The 27,760-nt window shown below is 38.1% G+C and overlaps 1 protein-coding gene across 1 annotated transcript; it reads right to left on the bottom strand.

The window, feature by feature from the left end:
* Positions 1-797: 797 nt before the first annotated feature.
* On the bottom strand, positions 798-27,760 carry LOC132786117 (uncharacterized). Its single transcript, XM_060792540.1, has 3 exons — positions 27,068-27,760; positions 6,982-7,163; positions 798-2,426 (listed from the first exon to the last, which is right to left on the bottom strand). Exons 2-3 carry the CDS (start codon positions 7,154-7,156, stop codon positions 1,717-1,719), a joined length of 885 nt encoding a protein of 294 aa, XP_060648523.1. The 5' UTR covers positions 7,157-7,163; positions 27,068-27,760; the 3' UTR covers positions 798-1,716.

The raw sequence follows: 27,760 nt of genomic DNA, 5'->3' as shown, positions 1-27,760 counted from the left end.
TAGCATGTCAAACTGATGAACTTTCAGATACCTTTTAGTCCATTTACTGTTTTGTTGGTCTCATTAAAATCATAAAATTATATGAAATATATTCTGCAATAATATTTAATAAATTCAAAAGAACTTAGGCTTTAAACGAGAATACCTATCGCATGTTTTATGCATACAAAACAAAGGTTAATGGCAAGCTGTTTGGTCAAATTATAAAAGCCATGCGCAGCTTATGACAGCAGACAAAAATAAATAAGAGGCGATGACAGAAGACGCACACAAGTAATAAAAAAAAAACCAAAGACCGCTGAATAGTACTCGAAAGGCTTTTGCTCATGAGTAGACAGATGGGAGGGGAACGATTTAATTGAATGAACTTGAAACAATTCAAGTGTAATTTTACATTATGACAATAGGTTTGCAAATTATTAAAGTGCATTCCAAAAATCAGCAAAAGCAGAGAATATTTTGTATTTTATTGTCGACTTTCGTGCTTCTCCTAGTATCTTACAAGTTGCGCTTTGTGACTCGTTGAAGTTTCTTGGAACACTGAAGCAATCATAAATTCCCAAGCTTAAGTTGACGGAGACTCAACGTCATGTTTGGCGTCGGTCTTTGAGCGCTTTGATTGGTGTTATTGACACGACCAATAATTGTAGGCCATACCATTTATTACTTATTATTGTGTACTTATCTTGTTGTTCTTCTGAAATCTGTTGAAATTCACATTAATTGATTGAAGAGCAATATGTCAGCAACAAAAAATAAAACATGTGATCTTTTTTCAGTTCAATAAATGAAATTTATTTGAAATTTGTATTGATGATTATTCAAGATTGTTGTCTATTTGCTAATCTATTATAGATATAACATTTATGTACGTAAGTAGAAAATTTTAAATTAAATGTTATCATGATTACATATATAGTGTTCAGAATTCGAATGAATTATTCATCATTTGTTTTGGTTTCGCTCTGATTTAATGATTTATCTGATTTGTATTGATTATGGGTTATGGGTCTGACGATTAGTTAACCATGTATTACGTATAGAGGTTTTTGCTAGGCTTAGTTTAATGAACAAATTGCTTTGTATGTTATTTGTAGTTGAATAAAACGCCAAGTATAAATCCAAAAGCGTTGCTCTACTTCTAAAATGATTATGCCAGTTTTTTTGTTTGTAAAAACCTAAAGTTCTAGGTATTACTAATAGACTTGTTAAATATTTATAAATTAGTTGTTGGATGTAAAAAATGTTGAACATAAACATACTTAGCAACTACTTAGTTCTTGACTTTTTTCTGATTTTTTATAAATAAATTTTCTTGTGTATATGTTTATGTATTGTTTGTATCTTCATACTTGTATAATCAAAGTGTTAAACTCACACTTTGCTTTCTTTGTTTTTTTGTTTTATAATTATAAATATAATCAGTACGAATTGCTCAGAACTCAATTCCGCGTGACACAGAATTCGACTCTTTCGAGTCACATTACTTTAAGGGAACTTTACGAAGGGACGACTGCAGTAATTGATTGACTCTGATTACGAATGTTTAAATTAATTAATAGTAAATTAAAATCAATTAACGGCTAATAGGTTTTTCTGCGAGACCAATAAGTATGCGCTGGTGAAAGGGAAATTCTGTGACACAGCGGAATGGGTTTTTTTCATTTCTGGCTAGCGCCCAAAAGTATGCAGCAATTTTTCATCATTGTTTATCGCTTAATGACGCAGCAAAACGTTGCTTACTTTGCTGGGCGATTCCGCTTTAACCGCGACTTTGTCACGGAAATGACGATTCTCGGGATTAGCCAGTACCGAGGCAATAAACTCGGACGTCTCTAGCTGCAACTGAGCCAAACGCTTCTGTAGCAATTTATTTCGCTGCACCAGCTTGATAGTCTTCAGGGCTATGGAGAGTAGTCCCTCATTGTGTGAGTGATATTGTTGCTGAATGTGCGGTTTGATTGGCTCCAGTGCAAACTCATAGCCACTATCGCCATCTCCCTGATCCTCTTCCTCATCATCATCGTCGTCGTCGTCTTCATCATCAGCACTTGGCATTTGATCACAGAATTTGGCTGTTGTTGATGTCTTGTTATTGTTTCCGCCATTTCCAAAGATGTAGTTGTTGCTATTGATGTTGGCTGTTGTGGGTTGTAATACTGTTTTAATGTTGATGTTGTTGTTGCTGCTGCCGCTGGAATGTGTGCGCGATATCTGTATGCTTGTTGCCTCGTTGTAATCACTGTTGGTGTACTCATCGAGTTCCATACGCTCCAGCTGTTGTTCAGACTCCGAAGATGATGATGTTGGTGATGATGATGTTGATGACGATATGATGTTCTTTGAGATATGCTGCAGTCTGGAGGGGACACGAACCATGCGACGCCTTTGCTGACGACCCGCTGAGTGCGTTGAACCTTTGGCAACTGCAAATAGATCGAAGAAAACAATAGGTGTCAATCAAAGAGTAAATATAACACAAAGCACACAAATAGAAAATCACAAGTCGTATGCTACAAATAAACGCTTGGATGAAATTGAATCCAGCCTAAAAGTATGCAATGCGAAATTTAATACAGCCAATCAGACTTGAGTTGAATGACTGTAATACATCGTTATTTTTAGAGAGTAAAATATGAAGATGAGTTTTCAATATGCATTTAAGTAAAAAGAGAAGAAATATTATATTTCATATAGATAAAATATTATTAACAAATAATTACATACATCTGCTATACCAAATAACTTTAGAATCAAATATTGCTGGTGCTATTTTTACTAAATACAGAATTTAAGAATTTTCAATATTCTTATTAAGGAATGCATAAAAATATTATAATTAATATAGATCATATTTGCTATTGGATATGATATTTTATATCAATTATATTTGCTATATTTGCGAAACACCTTAGCTATCAAGAATTTTGCAAGCTATTTTTAGCTTAACTTATTGCTCGCATTTTCGCACATGTTTCACAGCCCCTTTGGCTAATCAGTCAGCGGACCTCATTGGCGACTATCAGCGACCATGCTGTTGATATATATGCATAAGTTTGTTTGTCTGTTCGTCGCGTGTGTCGCAAAACGTGACCACAGCTCGGGGCCAGTTGTTGTCAACTACATTGGCGATTTCAGCGCGATTCGCATCAATTTGCAAAACTCGTCACTAAGCACATGCACACAATGCAAAAGCCTTTGCCTGCACAAATCATGGATAATACACACACACACACACTCACATACACATACACATGTATGTACCCACAGTAAATTGTAAACAACAGACTTGGTCGGTTCCACTTTTTCCCTCGAAAAAGAGAGAAGAGAGAGAGAGAAATCATTTTGCAATTAGAGCTTCCGGCACTGTGTCTATGGTCAGGGTCGACACATCGTAGCTTTGAGCACATGGCCGAGATCGCTGGATGCCGGTGCCCAGCCCAAGTGCTGAATACGATGCATTCAGCAGCGTATTGTGTGTGTTTGCGTTGTGCAAATAAAGCAGTATTTCGATACGCTGCACCAGTGTAGTGAAACGTGAGAACGGGCATTGGCCCAAGGGCAAGCTGGAGGACGGACGGAGGGGTTGATTACGGGGGGTTCCAGTTTATTAGTGAATATGTTTATATGTGTTTGTGTATAGTAAGGTGACGCATGGAGGTCTTAATTGTAATAGGTGCTAAGTACTGCAATCGCATGTGTAAATAGTTTAGCAAATGAACAGCGCTCCCTCTTTGATTTCTAGTTTGATTTCGCATTTTATAAATAGGTTTTTGCTAGCTACGAGTGTGTACACATAGAGGTATATATTTTTAGCCTTAATGAGCAAATTATCTTAGAGTGTCTTAATCATTCTCAATGATTAATAGTTATTAATTAATACTTATAATAATACTTATTCAATGCAACCTAATTGGTTCGCATTTTAAAATACATTTTATTAAGCAACAAAGTCATAAATTAGCATTCGATATGCATAATGTGCTCGTTAAATTGGTTGATCATGAGCATGACATAATATATATTCCTATTACCTAATCAAATTCTCAGTGCAATGTTTGTGAATGCTGCTGCATCACATAACTGAAAAAAATCTCACTCCCCCAATGGGGTAAAACTAAATGTATGTCAACTTATGCGATGCCACGTGGCCGTTGCCCTGTTGCTTGGTTGCTTGGTTGCTCAGTTGCTCGGCTGCCTTGTTGCATCAGACGCTGCCCTTTAACGTAAGCAATTTCATGCTGCGTGTTTCCAACATGTGCAAATCAATGAGACGTAAGTAAGAACGTAAGAATATTTAATGCGGAAATGTGGTGTTGACTTTACTCTTGTTGTTGCTCTTTTTGTTATTGTTGTCACCTTCGAATTTCCGCAGTTTGCCACCCCCTCACGCTTGTGTGTGCTTACTTCCTGCAATGCCACACAGTGGCGCAGTGTTCGTCATCGACTTATGCAAGTGTCGAGGTCCCCCCACGAGGCACTTGCACTCGACCGAGCAACGCCAATGAACATTTATCTATTTATCATCGTAGTTGCTGTTGTTGTTTTTGTTGTTCTCATTTCTCGCACATTGCCTTGTCGTGTACATACATACACATACATACATAAAATGTACTCTCGTTTGTATGTCTTGACACACGTCTGAAGGTCTGCGGTCTCGGATCTCGGGCCTCGCAGTCACGAGTGTGATGGGGTCTGAGGTCTGGGGGCGTCGGTGGCCTCGTTAGCATCGCCACGGAGGGCACACACGTGCCGTCCACTCACATCAAATTAGTCACTATTTATGCTTAATTAAAGCAAATGTCGTTTGAGCCATGGCATTAGCAATGCCCACAAAAGTCACCTACAATTGCTTTCTAAATGTGTGTCATTTATTGCTGGCAACAGGCAAACATCTATAAATACAAAAGCCAACAGGCCAAAACGATGAACCTTACATTATGTACATTGGCACCAAATCCAAACAAAATTCATATGGAATAACAAACAGCTATTAGTTGGCCGAATTCATACTCTAGAGGAAACTTTTCCACTTTTTAGCTGTGAATCAGCAAAAGTAATTTCATGCGGAACAGCACAATTATTTCATTAAATTTCTGATTGCATCCCACTGTGCGACACCCAGGTTGTTACGTTAAGATTGCCTGCGGATCGAAGGGGTTTGGAGGGAAATGTAGAAGATTCATAGGCGCCTGCACGTGGCATCGTCACACCCATTTAGCATTCAACATTTTAACGTGTTGCTGGAAATTAGTAGGAAAATAAATAACAACAACAACATCAACAACAATAATAACATGAATAAGAAAAAGCATTTTGAATGAATTGCGTTGAATATGGCAACAATAAAAAGTCAACCGACAACAGCAACAACAATCTATGAGGCAGCAACATCAAACAGGGCAATAAAAAGCAAAGTCGGCAAAAGCCAAAAGCAGACCAACAAATGTGGGAAAATTGTAAATAAGTCAGCCAAAGTAGCACACCGCCATAGAAACGAACGAAAGCAGCAACACAAAAAACAATAAGAAGAAAAAAGGGGCAACCCAAAAAACGTGCCACACACCAAACTGGCAACAAAATAAAGGTTACGACATATCGCATACTCGCTGTGTGTGCAAAATATTTTGTATTCTCTTTCGCTCTTTGGTTGCTGTGTGCAAATAAATGCTTATACAATATTTATGCTAAGATTTCTTGTGCCCATTCAAGTGGCGGCCATTTCAGCTTATTTATTAACTGTTGTTGTTGCTATTTAACACATTTCGTTTTTCCAAGAAAACTAAAAGATCTTATGGTCAATTAGTGTCATGTTATGATAAATGATTGAAAGACGATGAAACAGCTATTTGCCTACGATGAAATCGATTAACAAGCAATCGCAACTCCCTGTCCAGTAACAAAATTAGGTCTTAAAGGTCAATATAATCATTGAATTTATAATCAAAGAATGAAATTAGGTGACTGCTATTAATCTTATCTAATCAACTAATCTATGGATTAAAGAATTATAAATTTGCATTAATTTTATTATTTTCAGCAATTTAATCGGCGAATTGATGGGTTAAAATATTACAATTTTAATATAATTTCATTTGCATAAACTTTAGATTATTTTAAGCAATTTACTCAGATAATCTCTACAATAAAGTACAACAGATTTTCTTGAATTTTATTCGTAGAAATAATAGATTATTTTAAGCCATTTAATCAGCTAATTTATCGGTTAAAGTATTATAATTTTAATACAATTTTATTTGCATAAACTTTAGATTATTTTAATCAATTTACTGAGCTTATCTTTGCATTAAAGATTTACTTGATTTTTCTGTAATCATTTCAATACAATAATAAAAAATACAGGCAAAAAAATTAAAAAAGGTGTCTAATCTCTCGATTCAAATTGATTTGCATCAACTTTAGAAAATTGTTAAGCACTTTACTCACCTAATCTCTACATTAAATGATAACAGATTTGCTTTAATTTTATTTACATAAACAACAGATTATTTTAAGCTACTGCTTGCCTCTAAGATATATTTTTAGCTCAGTTGTAGCAACCAGCCTTCGTCTAAGCCTTTTGAATTGTCTTTGCAAGCCAATGGAAGTTGGGGAGGCGTTGCTTATATAAATGTGTCGTACAAACGAATTTCCAGAGAAATTGCCAAACGTACTTTGCATTGCTGACGCAAATTGTTACCATAACAAAGTCGCGTGCCAAAGCAAACAGCAACATGAAGCAGGCAACACGTGAAGCGTACGCTGCACATTTGGGGGGCACGTTGCAGTGGAGTGGAACTGGCTAACAACGTTGGTGCTTGACCAAGTTTACATAAATTAATTAAACATGTCCAAGTAACGTGAGTTGCAGCTGCAAATGGCTTAAAAATAGCAAACAGAATAGCAATAATAGCAACAATGCTGTGGACAGCACATATGGCTCATGTTACGTATACGCCACGTGGGATGGACGTTACTCACCATAGTTGAGCACAACGCTGTTCTGTATGGCTCCAGCTGCTGCTGCTTGTGTTGCTGCTGTCACAGCTGTGCTTGTGTTTGTTGTTGACTGGGCCACGCCCATGTTGCCACGTCGTCGCGCCTCCTTCATGCCCGCAACACGTACTTTCTTCTCCGAGCAGACGGTGGGCGCCATTGTGGAACTGCAGGGGAAGAAAATGCAAAATTAATTGGCCGTCAAATTGATTAATTGATTGATTGACTCGATGTCAAAGTGTCCAAATGTCATGCCCGTTTTGCAAACAACGAAAATTAATTTAATAATAATACTGTAACGAGTTCAATCAACTTCTTTAGACAATTATTTGCGATTTTTCGAATGTTCGCTCCGTGATGATGAAATCATCATCATCATCATCAGTAACAAAAACAACAACATCAACTTCAAAAGGGAGGCAGTCAAAGTGATTATTAATTTTGCACGTGCCAGAAATTACACTAGCTTACAAAGCAAATACAAATCGTTTTCATGATCTCACACTTATTGCTTTAATGCAATATAATTGCACATTAATAACTGCGTTTGCTACAACTTTTGGTTATGACCCAAAGATTTGATCTAAATACAAACAATTTAGTAGCAAAATATTCCCCCTTAACTAGCGAATTTAACAACTTATTTATGAGCTGACATAACATTTCATATATTTAATCGCTTTTGGAGTCCTAATGATCGGATTAGAACACAACATTTTATATACTATATATATTTATACGCACGAGTATATTGTTCCCGACTCGTGTGTAAACATCATACAACAAAGGTTGCCGGCAGGCAGCAGCTGCTTAATAACACACTTGAGTATTAGTTACTAAGCTGTGGAAAACATCTTTATTATTAAGCATGTATATTTCATCATTGCGTTTAATCTCTTGGAATTTGCAGTGCATTAGTCATTCAGAAAGATAAACAAGGTATATTGCCCTTGAGTAACGGTGCCCTGAATTCCCAAAAGCCGTTGACGGAACCAACTGAGCTGTCATTCGATGCCAACAAGCTGCCAGAGCAGAGCCACACAAGTGGCAAACACAACAACAGCAGCAGCAGCAGCAACAACAGCTGTAAGATTATTTTGGCAGTCGCAGTCGCCGTCAGAGTCGCAGCTGAAGCTCATTAACCATGCCCCAAATCTAAGCTTAGCAATGGCCATGGCCCAAGACTATGTTTATATTAGCGCGCGTTTGCTGGCGGGGCAATTTCGCAAGAGGTAAACAAACTTAAAACAGCAATCGTTGTGGCAAGTAAGTATTACGTGGCGGATCCCCGAAGAATACTCTAAATATATATATATACAAATTATATATATATATATGTATATCGATAGTCAACATTTTGGCGCGCATGCAAATTTCTCAAGTGCTCGACTCTTGTTATTGTGTCGAGCTGTCAGTAAGATGAGCTGTGCCACAGGGCTGCAACAGAGTAAGAGTCAGAGGCAAAAGCAGTCCTGTGAGGCAGTCAAATTCAAATTGAAAAAGCCCAAAAACAACAACAACAACCACAATAACAACAACGACGACGACAACGATGGCGATGTTGTTGACGGCACGTGTATCTCTTGAGTGTAATTACATTTGGAAAGTGTGCGGCATCGCGGCCTCTAAGAGGCATTTTCATTTTAAGTACTTTTTGGGGGGCGGAGAGGCGTGTGGGCGTGTCAGCTAAGCGGATTTCACAATGCCAACAAAACAGAATTGTTGTCGATGTGCCAATATGCATAGCTTGAAATTACATTTTATTATTTATGCCTTCTGCTTTATTCTGTTGCTGTCTCTGCTGCTGCCTCTGCTGCTGCTTTCAATCTAACATCCGGCAATATGCGCATACAAAAACACTTTTCGGTTGAACCTCTAGAATCATGGCTAAGCCATCATCATCTTGGCCACATCCCCGGCATTAAAATGTAACAAAAACCAAGAAGCGTAACGTATGCCAAGCCTTAACGAATGGCCCCAATGGCATATTTGACGTACACGTGCTGTTTTTCGTAGTATCCCCTCAGCAGTGGACACGGTCAACAGGGGGGAGGGGAGGGGGGAAAGACGAGAAGAGACGCGACAAAACAGTGAAACAGTCTGAGCAGGAAGGTGGCAAAACAATTTTTGAGCTGAACTGAGTCATAAACAAATGATATGGCAATGTGAAATAGACCCAAAAGCTCACTTATCATATTTACTGAAGCTTTAATACTCTTCTAAAAATAAACATCTAAAAATAAAGTAATCTCTATTAATAAAACAGAAAACACATTACAAATTTGGCTTGTTTACTAAGCTGACTACTGCACGGTAATTCTACATTTAAGAGACTTGCTGACCTTCATTTTTATTTGAAAAAAAAAAAACAAGTGAACAACTGTCGAGTGTACTCGATAAAATCAAAACAATGTGGTATTATTCCAAAAAATATTCGAAATTAATATACCAATAACAACACAAAAATATACCAAACGCTATATCTGGTATAAAGATATATTATTACACATAAAATATACCAAAGAGTTCAAAATATACCGGCTTGTTAACTAAAGCAACAGTTATAATTATTTCTTAAATAAATTCTAAACGGTTATAAACATCGGCTAAAAATAAAGCAATCTGTATTAATAAAACACAGAATACATTATTTAAATGACTTGTTTGCTAAGTTGAGCCCTACATTTAATTTTTGTTTACTGTCTCCACCAGCCTATCATAGTTAAGCGTCTCGTTGTCCAGCATTTATATTTGCAAATAAAAAAATATTTGTATGATATAAAAGCCCCTCGAAAAGTGGCCTGATGATTCCGGCTTGCCTCGAACTGGACAGAAAACGAGCAACACGTGCCGCTGCAGGCAAAAAAGCAGAACATAAAAATAAATAAAAAAAAAAATAAATAATAATAAAAATATACAACAACAACAATAAAATAAGTTACTTGAGTCATTCGTGTATCTCTCTCACATGTAGACACAATCGTAGGAACACTTTGTATGTGTGTGTGTTTGCTACATCGAATCAAGTGTTCTCAAAACAATTTGAAACACGCTTAGATCGTCACCTGGAGCTGCCATTTGCCGGCTGTATCTATATGTGTGGCATTTGGTATTTGGCTACCTGCTGGAGGTCATGTCAATCAATGGCCATAATGAGAACTGCCACTGCGTGTGCATAAATTAGCCAAATAATTGTTGGACACGACACAAAACACACAATACACACAATACACGACACGACACGGCACGCCACAGTTGTCGAACTGAATGTTAAAGTTGCGCTCAACAAGCGGCAAGGAAACAATGGACCAAACGGCGAACAGCTCATTGACTTCTAAGACAAAACACGGGAAATTGGGAGCACGATGGCGTGGCTTAAATTGCTTGGGCGTTTGAGGCGTTTTCAGGGCAATTACTTTTTCGCTAGAGAGCCTCGGCACTCGAGAACAAAGCAAAAGCGGTATCAGGCGACCCCAAATTAAATTGTTATTGTCAACGCAGCGACAACAACAGCAACAACAACGAGAACAACCGCAGCAACAACGGCAACGAAAATAAGTTGAAGTTCAAGAAACTCTCGGGTTTGCAGTTGCCGTTGTTGAAGGCGTTGTCATTTTGAAGTTTATTTTGGCGGAGCTAACGGGCATGTGAGCATGCGAGAGTAAATATCGTTTCATACGACAAAAGGCAGCACACATTGTCATGCATATAATGTGTTATTTGTGACGTCTGCACTACGCACACAGACAAGCAGACAGGCACAGACACAGACACAGGCTTGTGGCTGGTATATTAAACAGACGAGTTGTCTGCCTTTTCTTGTTTATGTTTCGAGAGCACGTAAGTCGTGAAGAGCGTTTTATATTGCACTTGGGCTTCATTTGCTTAAATGTCACCAGTAATTCCTCGGCTCGTATTAGCCTTTAAATTTTGTATAAACTCGTGTTCATACAGAGACACAGACTCAGACTCAGAATCGTCGCACACAATTCTCACCGCCATTCATTAGCTGCACGTGAGAGGAAGTTCAACAGGAAAAGCTTTTACACAAGTGGCTATTAATTATAAATTTATGCATATGCAAGGCAACCTTGAGGGCAATCTAAAGTGCTACCTGAATGATTGTCACCGCACTTTAATCTATTGGCTTACAATCACATTACGCATTCGCCATGTGTGTGCTTGAGTGTGCTTAAGTATGTGTTTTCATTTCTGAGAATTAAAATTGTGGCATTTGAATAGCATTTTAGCACTTAATAATTACTTTTGTACATTAACGCTGATCAATATTTATCAATTGCAACTATTTCGCAGGTTTCGCTTTTTGCACACTGTTTGCCAACCAGCGCTGCGTATACGCGATATGCACACGTTGTCGCGTCGCCTTAATCAGCGGCCCATTTATGCCTCGCACTGTCATCTTAGTTTTTATCTAACACCTTTACACGTGCCACGTATCATGCACAATGACAACAACAACAAAACCCAGCAACAATCAGTAACAACAACAACAAACAACTTAAATAGCGTAGGCGCCAATGCCAGCGTAAAAATGCTGAACAATTCAGGGGAAAAAGAGAAAAATATTCCATTGCCGGTCTACAATGTTTACTTTTATTCTGCCTGTTTGTTTGTTTGGGTCTATGGTCAAGTTCGTCTGGAGCCAAGGCGGATGATGTGTGTATATGCTTTGAATATGTAATGTATATTTGATTTACGATGGAAAATTTTCAAATTAAAACCAAAAAAAAAAATTGTATAACTTTGAATATGGAAGAAATTAAAATGAACTTTTTACAATTTGATCATTATTCGGAATTTGATTAACATCGATTTGAGATCGAAAAGCAAATTAAATTGTACTTCATTCTGAATTCTGTATTCCCTAACAAATAAATTCACTTTTCAATAGACACATACATGTTATATCTCTTGTTTTGCCGTAATCTGGAACCGTTCGTTGCCAACCAAAAAAAATATCTATCAGCCCCGAACAACGTTCAACTACAGCACAAAAACAAAAATAATAAAGTGTTAATTTTCTTGTTATCTCAATACATGCGCGTGGAAGTTGTGGAAAAAAAATGAATTGAATAAAGGAAACAATAATCTCAAGGAGGGGCGCAACAATGCCAAATGACTATTAAAAAACAAAAATACCAAAACGATATATTCACATATTCAAGCTAAGACAATAAACATGCGCCCAATAATATTTAGATACGTCTGGAGTTCAGACTAAACGTGCCAAAACTTTGTGCAGCAAAATAACAAAATGCTGCTAAAAAATTGTAGAAACGTCATGAGAGTCGAGTCAAAAGCAAACAGAGACGCGAATATGAGAATTCGAAGTATTGATACAGCATGAAGAAGAGAGCATTGTGTGTGAGTTTTTTTTTTTTTCTAGGGAAGTGTGCAGTATTGGCAATTGAATTGCCAGCTAGGCGATAAAAATTTATGATGGTGACAAGCAAAACAAATAAAAACGAAAAAGCGAAAAAGCGAAACATTAAACGAGCCACACGTGTGCCAAACGATGACCCAATTGCTTTGCCAATGGCAAACAAAAGCCAGCCACGCGCAATTTCTTCCTCAGTCCCTAGCCCCGAACCATCAACACCATCATCAAAAGGTTCAACAAACAGCAGCTCGTTAAAGACGAGCAAAAATGCTCGAGCCCTTCGAAAAACAAAAAAAAAAAAAAAAACGAAATGTGTGACAGCAGCGGCAACGCTATTAATTAGGCCTGAGTCTTATTTACTTACCCAACGAACCCAACGAGCACGTCAAAACTTTGGGCAAAAAGTGCCCTCAACCATAAAAATGAACATACAACGAACTTATAAGTATGTGCACGATTATGCCACGTATGGGGCGGTTTATCACGTATTTATCAGAATTAAAATTGATATTACATGTGCCACAACGCAAATATTTTCCATAGACACTAATGAAATTAGAGCTCGGAATCAGGTGAAACAAGCATGATCAACACACAGAACGCGTCACCTACAAAAATGTGCCGGAACTTAATTGATATTTTATTACACCAGACACACTTTTATTATAGCCTCTCCCAGACTTGTCTGGGCTAAAATATAAATAATAGTCAAAGACACCTCAACAAAGTTCCCTCAATGCTGAGCTCCAGTTTTTATGTACAACTGCAGCCATATAAATTAAAAACCAAAAAGTTTGAAACACACGTGTCAAAATCGTTAAACCGCCCATCGGATTTTAGGGGATTTTGGCAGCTTTGTGTTCAGCTGAGAGGTTACAACAAAATTGGGGGATATTTTGTTGAAAATCACGTGAAAATAGTTTAAATAATTTGCAGTGGAATGCAAATTAAAGTTCAGACAAAACACACATATGAAAACAAAGGTTCTGTTTGTTTTTTGCTATAACAATGAAGTAATTATAAAGCGCCATTTGTGGATGCCACATGCCAATATAAATATAGTTGGCAATAAACAATCAAATTAGCTAAACATTTCTGTCTTTTAAAGTGCAATTAAAATTGTGTAGAACCCAAACAAGTTCTGACAAAACTCGTAAAATGCAAATGTGAAACATGACACAAAGTTCGAATCGATACGATTGTAGTTTTCTGTTTTTTTTTTTATTGATGGATGATGCATATAGAATTAGTTCGATGGGTGGCAAATGCCGCGATTCATTGGCGTTCTAAATTGAGCATTCACTTTCAGCTTCTAGATTGTACAAATGTCTCATTTATACCTATTATGTTAATGTTTTCTTAGCTAATGGGATGTTGCATTAATTTTTTTTTTGTTTTTGTTGTTTTACAGCTTAATGAATGAATGAATGAACGCATTTAATGGGCCATGTATTACGCTAATCGCTGTGAATGTGAATGTGAATTTGAATCGAAATGTGATGGTGAATGTTGTTCGCTTGGTTATTGTGTTGACACGAGAATTTTATTTCGCTCGTTTAATTGGCACATCATAAAATGCGAAACATTTAACGTAATTAATTAGTTTCGCATATGTTAGATTTTTATATATATGTATGTATACTTAACACAACACAAAAAAAAAATAAAACACTCAGACTCAGACAAACTTGACTGGCACGTGTAGCAACCGCTGTGCATTGGGGCGTATACTTGATGTCGCATTACTTCCGCCTGTGGCGCACCCACAAGTTTTTTTTTTCGTTTTACGCTCTACTACATAAATAATCGTGAGCGTTGGCAACAGTTAGATTGATCAAATAATAACACACAACAACAAAAAACAGATGATTTATTACGTAAATTTTAAAATGTATTGTGAGGTAGTTGTCTAAATTAAAGTTGCAAAAAAAAAAAAACATCTGATTGTCACAAATCAAAGCATCAGCTGATGCGCCAAAGCCTTAATTAAGTTGGCAACTCCACTTAGCATAGTTCAACTGTTGAGTTTATCGAACGGGTAGTAAGTATCGCCTTGATCCACACAGAGATGCTTTGAGTACTCACTAAGGGCAGCCATCTTCACTTATGCACTTTTTTTTCACTGAGAGCATTATTACATCAGACCAAAAATTTGCAAAGAAAAATTGCAAAAATAAATTTAAAATAATACTGCAACCAAGAAAGGAAAGCCAACAATTTTGGCATCCAAGGTTTTCTTTTGTCGCCAACTTGGATTGGCCGGCTCTAATAGAGAATTTAGAATTGCTAAATTTTCTCTTTGCCACTGATTGGTAAGTAGTGTCCATCTGATTAGACCTTGCAGTAAAAATGCTATTTTATGCAGCTTATTGGCCATACCTCTGGCAATTGCACCCGCTAGACCCTCCTTAGAGTGGAATAGGTGTTGCACATTGCGATCCTCGTCTCCCCCCCCTTTTGTTGAACAAGTGCAACTAGTGAAGCGCACGCGGATATTCACCCTAACCTGCAAGCCTAAGGGAGTTTTGGGTGAAGGCGGCGAACCTCGCTGCAAACAACCGGCTAGAGTGGGAATAAGGCGATAATCTTGCGGCAGCGAATCTTCGCTGCAGATTATCAAACGGTATTCGATAGCGGCTAAGCGAAGGCGATACTAGAGACGTTCAAAGGAGCGTAGATCTTCCGGCGAGAGATCTACGGCTCCACACAAAACCCGCCAGCACCATCTGCATTGGATTGTTTTCGTTCGTAAAATGCACTAAAAGTGCCAACATGGTTTGAATACTTGAAAAATTAAATTGAATTTGTAAATAGTACTTGTCAGATCAACTAACTCATTTTTTCGACTTTTCACACAGCCAACATGGGTACATAGGGATTGATAGCCTGATAACCATAACCTTTATCATCTTTAACAGCTATCATCAACAATCATATATGCTACGACGGATTCATCGGTTATCAGGCCTGCTAACTTCGATGGAAAGTGCGTAAGTACGGCATAGCCGTGACTGTATTTATAGTTGATTGGGGTTGTGATTGTGAGGCTTTCAATTCCGTGTGTTCCGTGTTGGTATATTTTTCGTATTATTAAGTCATGAAGACAAATATTTAAACAAAACAGATTAACGTAACGATAAATAATAGCTCGATAAATCAAGCACTATTGTTAATTAGAGATAATTTTTATAAACAAAATGAAGTATGTGTATTAAAATACTGAATATTATGGAGAAGAAAACAATGAGGCGTTAAACTTTTAATTTTGATTGGGCACTAGATGTGCGAGCGTTTGAGATAATGCGAAATGAGTACTGTCCCTCTCCCCTGGTATTACACTCTGTCTACACTTTAATTTATGATGACTTACTACCCAGTCGAAGCCAAAGACCCACCCCAGCCCTGAACTGAGCCGGCAAGTTAGCTAGACAGAGTAGGCTTAGATGAGTAGAACCTCGTGGTGTTCGTCACATAATTAAATGGCGCCCAACGTGGGGCCTATGGAAAATGTGCCCCAAAATAAACATTTCCTCATCAAACTATTCATTCTTTTTATTGAAAACATAGATGTATGAATTTTCTGCCTTCTGGATTGGCTGTTTACTGATGAGAACGTCGGAAGCAGACCAGGCGAAAAGAACATACATAGCGGATTCATTAATTGATAGTGTTATCAATGAATTAAACCTGTTAAATGCAATTTTCTGGCCAATAATGTGATTAAGGAAATTTTTTGTAGAATTGATGAATTTCGATTCTCTACCGAATCATTGTTAGGCCCAGTACACAATATTGTGTTGTGGTATTGAAATCGAGAATTGTTCAGTATTGGTTAATATCGATCTGTTCCTCTTTCAATCACAAACACTCATCAAATACGTTACTAATCAAAGTAGATTCAGACTCTCAGTACACACTTCGCATTGTCTTAAAATCGCATTGAAGGGTAAGTCCCAAACTTAAAAACTTAAAACTTGAACACTATATTATCGCATATCGTAAACTTATTTTTGTCAATTACCTTGTCAATATCGAATACCGTACTAGTTCACATTCATATTTTAATTCATTATGCCGGTTACTCGCAGCGACGAAAACCTCGCATCAGCTAGTTCACTAATTCTTTGCAAAATTTGCAATGATTTAAAATCGTCTGAATTTGAATTAGTAAAACCCCTTGTAGTCATAACTTTCACTCCGAATGTATATCCAATTGGCTCAATACTAGCGAAACTTGTCCAACTTGCAAAAGCCGTGCAGGATAGGAGATATTTTTGGCTCAGAACAATCTGAAGGGTTAAGCATGCTTCATACAGTTGCAGCACCCCAGTTTCACGCGAAGCCTCGGGAGCCGCTGGTACTAAACCACGAGATCGACCAAAACAAGAGCTAATCAGAGAGAGAATCTCATGAGAAATGCCGCACAATCTCCTTCTTGGCAACACAGGGCAAGCTTAGAACAAAATGTACCTACTTCCAGGCAGCATCAAAATGCTGCGCGAGAAAGTCGCTTACCCCGAGCATCAACAGGAAGTACAACCACACCCGTTCCAGCTGTGTCTGAACAACGAGTTCAAGGACTTATCACTTCTTCACTCGATAACTTTCGAGCGGAACTAGTCGCTACTATCGCTGATCAGGTTGAATTTGCCTTTAGAAACTTAAATATTGCCGCCCAACCGCCAATAGTTCGTTCCGAGGAACCGCAATTGGAATGGGATAACGAAATTCCAGATCAGAATAACGAAGGATTGGGGCAATCAGGAAATATATCTGGTAGTCTCGATCGGCCTGACCGAATTTCCAGTACCATTGTTAATTGGCATCTTAAGTTCAGTGGTACACCAACTGATATACCAATCGATGACTTTATATATCGAATAAATTGCTTGACCTCTCGTTGTTTGAGCGGAAACTTTAATACGTTGTATCAGTTTGCGCACTTACTATTCTCAGGTCCAGCGTTAACATTCTATTGGAGGTTTCATCGTAGCTCTCATCATAGGAATTGGTATAATCTTTGTTCTCGTTTATGCGAAAGATACCAAAATCAAAGAACCGATGAAGACATAAAAGATAGCTTAAGACGCAGGAAACAAAAGTTTAATGAACCTTTTGATGAATATCTGGATGCGATGTTAAACATAGCAGATACGCTTAATTCTCGTCTATCCGATACCGAATTGGTCTCTTATGTTAAACATAATTTGAAACCAGATCTTCGACATGAACTATTACATGTCCCAATTTCAAATTTAGCTATCCTTCGTAGAGAATGTCACAAACATGAAGAATTCTACTCACAACTGCCTAAACATCAAAATCGATCGAATAACCCCAACCGAGTTATTCATGAGATTGCTTTAGAAAAGACCTGGAGTCAGGCTCGGAAGATGAAGACTCAGAATCAGCAGATGTAAATGCTATGAAGTACTCTGATAATTTCAAATGCTGGAATTGCGATGAAATTGGTCATCGTTACCAGGATTGCCTGAAATCACGTCGTATATTTTGTTATGGCTGTGGAAAACTTGACACATATAAACCAAATTGTACAAAATGTAAAACCAAACAGGAAAACTCGCAGAAGGGTATTCGCTTACCACCAAAAGCGGATATCCGCAATTAAAAATAGAACCAAATTCTCTAGAGTATTCTCAACCACCTGCTATATCGAATAACTTACCTGACTTACAAATTCATCGACATTTTATACCTTATCATTTGCGATTAAGAAAAATACACACATCTCCGAAATCGCGTGCTGCTCATCGTATGCATACATTTTGGTCGAAAAAGCGTGTACTAAATTCTTATAGGATATCAGCTATCGTAAATAAAGACAACGATATACGACCCTTTACTTACCTCAACATTCTCGATCAGCGTTGTTTGGCCTTGCTCGATAGCGGAGCAAATAAAAGCGTGATCGGAGGAAACTTAGCAAAGTACATTCTTGAAAATAATATTAACTATCTTAAATCCAAAGGATTTGTTAAAACTGCTGATGGACAACCTCAAAAGGTCGCTGGTACCATTAATCTTCCAATCGAATATAATTCGACAAAGCAATCGTTTGAGTTCCTAATTGTTAGCGCCATCACGCAAGATGTTATTTGCGGAATTGACTTTTGGAATAAATTTGGAATTTCTGTTAGTTATGTTAATGCAGTAACTGAATCTGAAATTGAAAATGAAACGATACCCAAATTGTCTCTTACAGTAATGCAAAACGCAGATTACAAGCAGTTGTTGATTTTTTCCGTCATGCGAAAGGGACGGCTTAGGAAAAACAACACTTCTTGAACATTCTATAGACACAGGAGATAGTACTCCCATTAAACAAAGATACTATCCCATATCTCCAGCTAAAGAAAAGCGACTTTGTGCCGAGATTGACCGCATGTTACGTTTAGGAGTAATAGAAGAAGCTTCGAACTCTGCATGGTCCTCGCCTGTGGTTTTGATTGTTAAACCTGGCAAAGATCGTCTATGTCTTGATTCTCGAAAGCTAAATGCAGTGACGAAGAAGGACGCATATCCCATGCCTAGCTTAGAAGGTCTTCTAAGTCGATTGCCATCTGTTAAGTGCATTTCCAAAATCGATTTAAAAGATGCCTTTTGGCAAATTTCTCTAGACAAAGAAGCGCGACCAAAAACTGCTTTTACGGTACCAAATAGACCCTTGTATCAGTTTACTCGGATGCCATTTGGCTTGTGTAACTCACCTCATACAATGTGTCGTCTTATGGATCAAGTAATTCCCTATGACATGAAGGAACACGTATTCGTTTACCTAGATGATCTATTGGTCATGTCCTCTAACTTTGAAGACCACTTACTGCATCTGACCGAAGTGGCAAATAGATTACGAAAAGCGGGACTAACAATAAATGTTACCAAAAGTCAGTTTGGAATACGAGAAGTAGATTACTTAGGCCATGTAGTAGGAGAAGGCACACTTCGAGTAAATCCAATGAAAGTGCAAGCCGTTTCCGAATTTCCGGTGCCACAGTCCAGACGCCAACTGAGACGATTCCTGGGCATGACTGGTTGGTACCAGCGTTTTATTCCCCAGTACTCAACGGTCATCTTTGAACTAACAGAGCTGCTAAAAGGAAAGAAATTTGAATGGAATGAAGAGGCCCAACATGCGTTCGAAGCAATAAAACATAGACTATGTGCTGCTCCGTTTTGCGTCATCCCAACTATGAGTTGCCATTCATAGTGCAATGTGACGCTTCAACATATGGCATCGGCGCCGTATTAGCTCAACTTGATGCAGAAGGCAACGAACTACCCATTGCATATATGTCGAAAAAGTTGAACAAAGCACAACGAAATTATTCTACAACGGAATTAGAATGCTTGGCAGTTGTATTAGCCATTAAGCGATTCCGTATGTATATAGAAGGCCAATCATTCAAAGTTATAACCGATCATGCAAGTCTGAAATGGTTGATGAATCAAACAGACCTTCATGGCAGACTTGCTCGGTGGGCGTTAAAGCTACAAGGAATGGATTTTCAGATCGAACATCGAAAGGGCAGTCAAAATGTAGTCGCTGACACTCTTTCCAGAGCATTCGAAGAAAATGTAGATGTTGTTGAGCTCGAAATACTACCAGAGATAGATTTAAACTCGGATGCATTTCTCGAAAGTGATTATGTCGAGTTAAAAGAGAAGATGAGCAAATCCAATCTTCCGGATTTCAAAATCATAGACGGATATTTATATTACAGAGCAGTATTGCCTTCCGACGTCAGCGAAGATATTGGCGATGGCTGGAAACTGTACGTCCCTACATCTCTCAGAAATTCGGTGATAGTTTCAGCTCATTGTACCCCAACGTCAGCACATTGCGGCACAGCGAAGTGTCTAGAACGCATTCGTAGGCATTTTTATTGGCCACGAATGGTAGTGGAAGTGCGAGACTTTATTAGCAAATGCGAAATATGTCAAACCTCAAAATACCCGACACAAAATCTAAAGCCGCCAATGGGTATTCAAACAATTAGTGAGCGAGTATTTCAAAGACTCTACATAGATTTCATAGGTCCGTTTCCACGCTCAAAACTTGGTAATATTGGAATTTTTATCATCCTGGATCATCTTTCAAAATTCACATTTCTTATACCAGTTAAGAAATTTTCGACTTTAATAATCATTGATCACTTGCGCAACACTGTATTTAACTGTTTTGGCACACCAGAGTTCATAATCAGCGACAACGGCACTCAGTTTAAAAGCCGAGAATTCGCTGCATTTTTGTCTTCGTATGGTATCAAACACATGTTCACTGGAGCATATTCCCTCAAAGTAATGCAGCTGAAAGAGTCAATAGATCCATTAATGCGGCGTTAAGATCATTTATTCGATCAGACCAGCGAGAATGGGATATATATGTTAGCAGTATCAATTGTGCTCTACGCAATAACATACATCAATCGATAGGCGCGTCACCGTACTATGTTGTATTTGGACAACATATGATGACGCATGGTAAAGACTACACAGTACTTAAAAATTTGAATCTCTTAAGTGAAGGAACTGCTCGACTCGATCGTGCTGACAAATTTTCTAAAATCCGTGCTGATATTCACAAATATCTGAAAAAGGCATATGAAAAGAATCAGAGATCGTATAACTTTCGTACTAAAGAACGAACCTTTGAAGTTGGCCAGACAGTAATTAAGCGTAACTGGGCACTAGATGTGCGAGCGTTTGAGATAATGCGAAATGAGTACTGTCCCTCTCCCCTGGTATTACACTCTGTCTACACTTTAATTTATGATGACTTACTACCCAGTCGAAGCCAAAGACCCACCCCAGCCCTGAACTGAGCCGGCAAGTTAGCTAGACAGAGTAGGCTTAGATGAGTAGAACCTCGTGGTGTTCGTCACAGTATGTAGGTCATAAGGGAAATCCTATATTTATCCCAATTTACGTTAACATAACATACAATTTAATAAATGTAGAGTATCAGTCACAGCAATCAACTTTCTTACTGTTGCAATAATTATTATTTACATGTTTAAAAATAAAATTTATTTAATATGCGAAAACAATAATATTTGTTTTAAAAAAAAACAATACATCGAATATTGAACAACAACCAAATTAAGTCGCTGCACTTGTTTATATATAAAAATATGCAAAACTCGTGTGGTGCTAAATCAATAATTACCCAAAAAAAAAAAATGTCAAGTCATTTATAATCATATAAATATGAATACTAATTTTGCGCTCACTTTAATATCTAACGTAAAATCTATAATTAAATGATTCAAATCATCATTTGTCACTTGAAAGCCATAAATTATATGTCGAATTCATAATTGACAGCGTTTGATTTGACAAATCATGATCCAAACACCAAATGACAAACTCGAAAATTACCAAGAATAGATAGCAATTAAAAACTAAAACATGTTGTATTCTAAGAAACTTCAAGCTGATAAAGTTTCGAACTAAAATTACTAAGTCTTTCGCCTTTAACAACTGTATTGTAAAACTTGACAGAATTCATCGTAAATGCGACATGTGCTGCACGTCAAAATTGTATTGTTTATTTATTTGCATTTCTCGAAATTCGCTAAAGGCCTGTCCGGATGATGACTGAGTGAAACTATTTCTAGATATCAGTCGCACAAATCTCATAAATATTAGTATTATTTAAAGTAGCAGCGTCGTCGTCGCTGCTGACATGCGCGTGGCTTGATAAGTCAGTCAGGCATTCTTCATTCGTCACACTCACACTCACACTCTCTCTCCGAGAAGCTTACTACAACTACGGTTTGTTTTGAGCAAGGTCGCCGCATGTTTTTCTCTCTATGGGATCAAGTTACACAGGCAAAGACAAAGCCTGGCTGCCGAAAATATGCAGCTGTGGCCGCCCAAAAGGCAAAAGAGGAGGCGAAACAGAGGCACAACCACAGGGCAAATAAAAGCTAACCACGACGCGGCGCGTGTGTTTGCTTTTTTATTATTGTTTGCTCATCATCATCATCACCATCACCATCACCATTATTATAATTATCATCATCGTCATCATCAGCAGTGGGGCTGCGACTTCGTCATTTTAATTTATGTTTGTCTTAACTCTGCTGCTGCTGCGAATAACAGCAAAAATAATTCGCTAATGTAACCATAAAATTAGCTCAAATAACAACAACAAAGCTAGAATGCAGCTCTAGCGAGCGTAAGCGACTAGCAAATGCTCTACAAGAGAAAAAATAAAATATAAGTGTTTAAGCTAACATCGATATATTTTTAGCTCCAATCCAATATGGGGGCACTAATACTTTCCGATCTAATCAATAATGTACTCTGTTGTATTTGCTAATCTAAAATGCTCATGGCAGCCATTAGAGTAAACAGAACAGAACAGAAAAAACTCAAAGAACATTCGGCGTCTGTGCCCCATTCCACCTAGTTTGTATATTATCATGACAAAACTGAGGCACGTGTGACATTTTATGGTCGACGGTCATCGCAATGCGCAGACTATGTGATTGTTTGAGTGTCTGTCTGTGTGTTGGGTGTCTATGTATATGTGTGGTTAAATATATGTTTGCATATGACAAGTGCAGCCGGTGAGAGGCGGAACAAGTCCATAGAGACAGGTTAGAGACGGCGCTTTGAACTTGCTGCCCCAACTACTGTCTCTCTCTCTTTTGTACACACACTCAAACATATAATCATACACACACACACACTCACACATTGGCAAACAACACGCGCGTGTGGCAATTTACAGTTACATACAGAGCCGCGTGTGACTCGCATTATTGGGTCAGCAATTAGCTCTAGTGTCGGTTATCGTCGCTGCAGTTGTGTTTCTCTTATTGTTTATGGTTAAGGCTAATGCCTGATATACACCCATATAATATATATATAATACATGTGTACGATTTGTACTCGTATATAAATGCAAATCACATCATGTGAACCTTGAATTTATAGTTTCCCTCACAATGAAACTTCAACTTAATTTAAGCGTACCAAATTATTACTCATACAACACACACATTTCGTACAGAGGATGTTGTCCCGGGGGGTTTTTACGAGCAACTTGGGTTTTTACGTTTGCGCTCATTACTCGTATTTGTAGAACTACTCTATTCGCAAGAACTTTTGATAAAAGTGCTGTCATTGTGAAAAGCATGCCGGCAAACAAAAGTGATCAACTAAGCGATACCTTCTAAAATAGGTTGCAAAACCAAACTGTAATAAATGCAAAAATGTATTCAAATAAATAATACTTAATAAAATACGTATGTATGTATGTCATCCCAAATGCTTGCAAACGAAAACTAAATTTACAACCACAAGAAAAAAATTAAAAAAAAAGAGTTTCCAATGCACTGTAGCCAAATTTTTCAAATATTTAATAAATGCAAAAGGTTTTTAAACTAATAATAATAAAATATGCAATTTAATGTCATCTATAATACTCACAAAAAAACAAAAAATTTTTCATTGTCAGCTAGCAAAATTTTCGAATTTTTCATTCAAAAAGTGTTTGGTCAAATAATAAAAAAAATATTTTTCTGTCAACTGACAACATTCCGAACACATTATAATGGCAAACAATAAGAGTATTAAACAAAATTCGCAATATTCCTCGCACATAAAACGGATTTAACATCATCAATTTCTAAACCCCATAATATGCCATTAAAAAATATATAAACGATAAAACCAAAAAATAAATTAATTGTGTCATTGAAAATTAGCCAATTTTTTATTGTTATTGCTACCGTTTGTCAGTGACTATAACAAACGCGTGTATCGTATTTAACTTTTATGGGCCTTTTACAGCAGCTGTTTGTTACAATTTAAAATGGGATTACACTCACACACTCACACATAGACACGAGCGCTCTCACACACACACACACACACACACACAGTGATAGCTAAAGCAGACACGTGTGGGAGATGAAGCCGGTAGAAAATAAAACCAAAAGCCAAAGCAAAAAAGCGAATTAATTTGTAGTTGCCTGCATAAATTAAAAAGACTTTGTCATTCAATCGCAGTCAGTGACGCGAACGCAAATTCGCTGCCAGCGTCGACAGAGGAGATAGCGACAGTGACGTCGCAGTCGCAGTCGACAGCGACTGCGAAATGGCGATAATTTTTGTTGCCACGAGCTTGGCACAGACAGACGGACTCTGAGTTGGTGTGTGTAGAGCAACGATGAGAGGGGCGCTGGGGAGAGAGAGAGAGAGGGGGAGAGGGGAAGAGCTGTGTCAACGCGCGAGCGAGTCTCAATTAAATTACCCAGCTGGAGCTACTCGGCTGAAGCGCGATTAGAAATGCACAAGATAATTCTGCGATATTTCATCTACTAATTCCTGTTTCAACATTGTCGCAAAGGTAGCAAACATTTTGTGCAAGGTTAAATTGAAATTGAAATAAAGCAGTTCCAATTACGCTCTCCAAGTTAATGCGATGTTACATCAGTTTTATTGTTAATTGCAAATTGCATTTAACAAATACACACACAACAAAGAAATCTTATAAAAAGATTTTCAAAAGCTTGCTAACAAAACAACAACAGTAAACAATGTATTTGTCTATGTTTTTATTTTTTGCACAAAAATATCTGTGCTGGCACACACTCACACACACACACAAAAGACATTCACACCGACAGGCACACGCACTCACACAGTCGCAAAACACGCTGTCTCAGTGTGAAATGCGCTCGCATCGTGTTAATGAATTTTTATGCTGCCTGTGAGCGAGAGAGAGAGAGAGTATGTGTGTGTGTTTGTGCGTGTGTGTGTGTGCGTGATTTACTCTTGTTGTTTTTATTGAATTAACGACGCACGTGTTGCTGCTGGGGTAACCGAACTGCCGCTCTTCCCTCTCCCCTCTGGCCTAATCAATTGTGAACAGCGAAGCGCGATTGTTTTTGTTTCGCTCGTTCGCTTTTTTCGCTTTTTTTGCCACTGTTTGTTTATATTAATGGAGGCATTTTATAATTTTGGTTAATCTTGAAGTTTTAATGCGCGACGCGTTGAAGCCCAAATTATAAATCTATTATTATGGACAGAATAATATGGGGTGTAATGTATAGGCCGGCGGCCATTTGCTATTAATATGCCAAATTAATATTTCAAAGACGCATGCGTTAGGTTTACAGTTTGACGAGGATGCCGCATATACATACATACATACATATGTATATTTTTAGAGCTTCCGGCTTGAATGAATTCTACGAAATATTACGCATACGCATTTTACGGGAGCACTGAACCGGCTTATTATTATTATTATTATTCTTGTAAATCTTGTACGCTTTTGTTACAAAGGTAAATTTAATGAAATTATTACGTTTGACTGCACAACGGAAACAAACAACAGACATCCGCTCTTTATGCATAGTATCTTTAAGTCGTTCTCTTCTTAACTTTATTCATCGTATGGTTTATTTATAAAAATGTATTTACATTGCATTAGGTTGGCATTCGATTGCTGAAGCAATTGCAGCGCTTTGTGAGAATCAAAACTCAAAGGCGAAAACAAAGGAATTGATTCACATAAGTAAACAAACATACGAGCTGAATATGTTGTTGTCAAAGTCAGAGTCAGAGTCAGAGTCGAAGTCTCTTTTTTTTTTGCTGAAACGGCGCTAATACCAAGCAAAGCTCACATTGTGTATTTATGTTATCTTTTGTTTTGCTTAGCTACTTTTTGTTTTTTTTTTGGTTGAGTTAAACTCGAAGGTTTTCTCTAGGCGAATCGCTTCACACGCTCCGCTTTACGAGCGGCAATTTCCATTGAGAACTCTTTTAACTCTCTGTGTGTGTCTGTGCTATTGGGAACGCCCGCCAGTTTTTGCCGGCAAACGTCTGACTTCTGACGTCTGACGGGCCATTGACATACGAGAGCGTTTCTTGGAATTACACACACACACACACACACACACACATGCGAGTAAATAAAGCTAGCTGCTGCTCTATTTCGTTGTAAAGGGTGAATTGACTTTAAGAAGAATGAAAAACAAATCTCCAATTGCAAAACAAAACTGCGACTCACTTTTCGACACTCGAATTTCGAATTGAGTTACATTATTTACTTGTTGTTTGTTTAGTTTGCAAATTTCGTGCTTGTTGTTGTCGTTTTTTTGTTTGTTTTGGTTTTTTTATGGTGTGTTCCTTGAGAAATCAATATTGCGCATACGCCACGTGCACCAACTGGGACAAGTGCAGTCACCGCAGCTTGTGCAGCGAGCAAAAGGCCAAAGGCCAAACTTGATGCGTCAGCAGCCAAGACACCAACACACACACACACACACACACATACATAATACTAATACTAATACATCCTTAGCGCGCGTCCTTGGGAAGGTGAACAAGTTGAACTATGCTGCAAGGCTGTCCTTAGGGCAAAGGACAGCGGGCGAACGCGGCGTATACGCGTCAAAGGCACAAAGTTCTTAAATGCAAACACACACAAACACACACAGAGCAGATAATCGCTAAAAATGTGCGCGAGAGAGTGAGAGTAAAAGCTCTCTGCAATATTGAACGTTGCTTGTGACATGCAATTTTAACAGGCGACACGTGTGGCCTTTTTTCTTGCTGTGCGCTGAGTTGGGGGAACTCTAATACTAGAAGATTTATGCCCACAAAATTTATTGCGTATACGAGACTTACCCGATGGATGTTTGAAAGCGTTTAACAGTAAATGTTGCTGGAATGGCTGGCGATTAGTGTTGTTGTTTTTTTGTTTTCGCTTAACAGCTGTTGGCTTCTTTGTTTGATGGCTGGCACAAACACTGGCACAAACACCGATAGAGATAGCAGTAGGTAGAGCGAAAGAGAGACGCTGAATATGGCAGCATAAACACGTTTTATTTAATTTATTGCACGCTCATTGGAACTAATGAGCATTTTGTTGTTGTTGTTGTGGTTGTTGTTGTTGTTTTCACACGCCTTTAATCAATTCTAGGTAAGAATAAAACAGCAACACAAACAACAACAATAACGAATGCGACTGTGACAGCGACAGCGACTGTGACATCGACTACAGCGACGACTTCGACGACGGCGACGGCGACGACAACGACGTGTGTGCAATCATAGGAGACGCCAACGACGCTGCTGCTGCTGTTGTTGTTGTTGCTGCTGCTGCTGGCAACACGCGCGCAACAAAACTTTCGCTTTCGTTACGCGTTAGACACGAGCACTCACACCGTCACAGATGCAGAGACAAGTGTGTATCACACACACAAACACACTCGAACGCACGCACACACACAGAGAGAAGTACGTAAATGCTTTGCAGCTTTAAAGCTTTGGCAGCTTAACAAATATGCGGTTGCGATAGCGAGAGGTGCGCATGGAACG

Source organism: Drosophila nasuta, chromosome 2R (genome assembly GCF_023558535.2).
Source record: "Drosophila nasuta strain 15112-1781.00 chromosome 2R, ASM2355853v1, whole genome shotgun sequence".
Lineage (NCBI taxonomy): Eukaryota > Metazoa > Arthropoda > Insecta > Diptera > Drosophilidae > Drosophila > Drosophila nasuta.
This window is presented reverse-complemented; position numbering and strand designations above follow the sequence as displayed.

Bases quoted from the DNA above. Each gene is read 5' to 3' on its own strand.
- LOC132786117 (XM_060792540.1), bottom strand. From the start codon at position 7,156: ATGGCGCCCACCGTCTGCTCGGAGAAGAAAGTACGTGTTGCGGGCATG. The intron at 2,427-6,981 runs GTGAGTAACGTC...ATCTATTTGCAG, and splicing joins CAGCGTTGTGCTCAACTATG to TTGCCAAAGGTTCAACGCAC.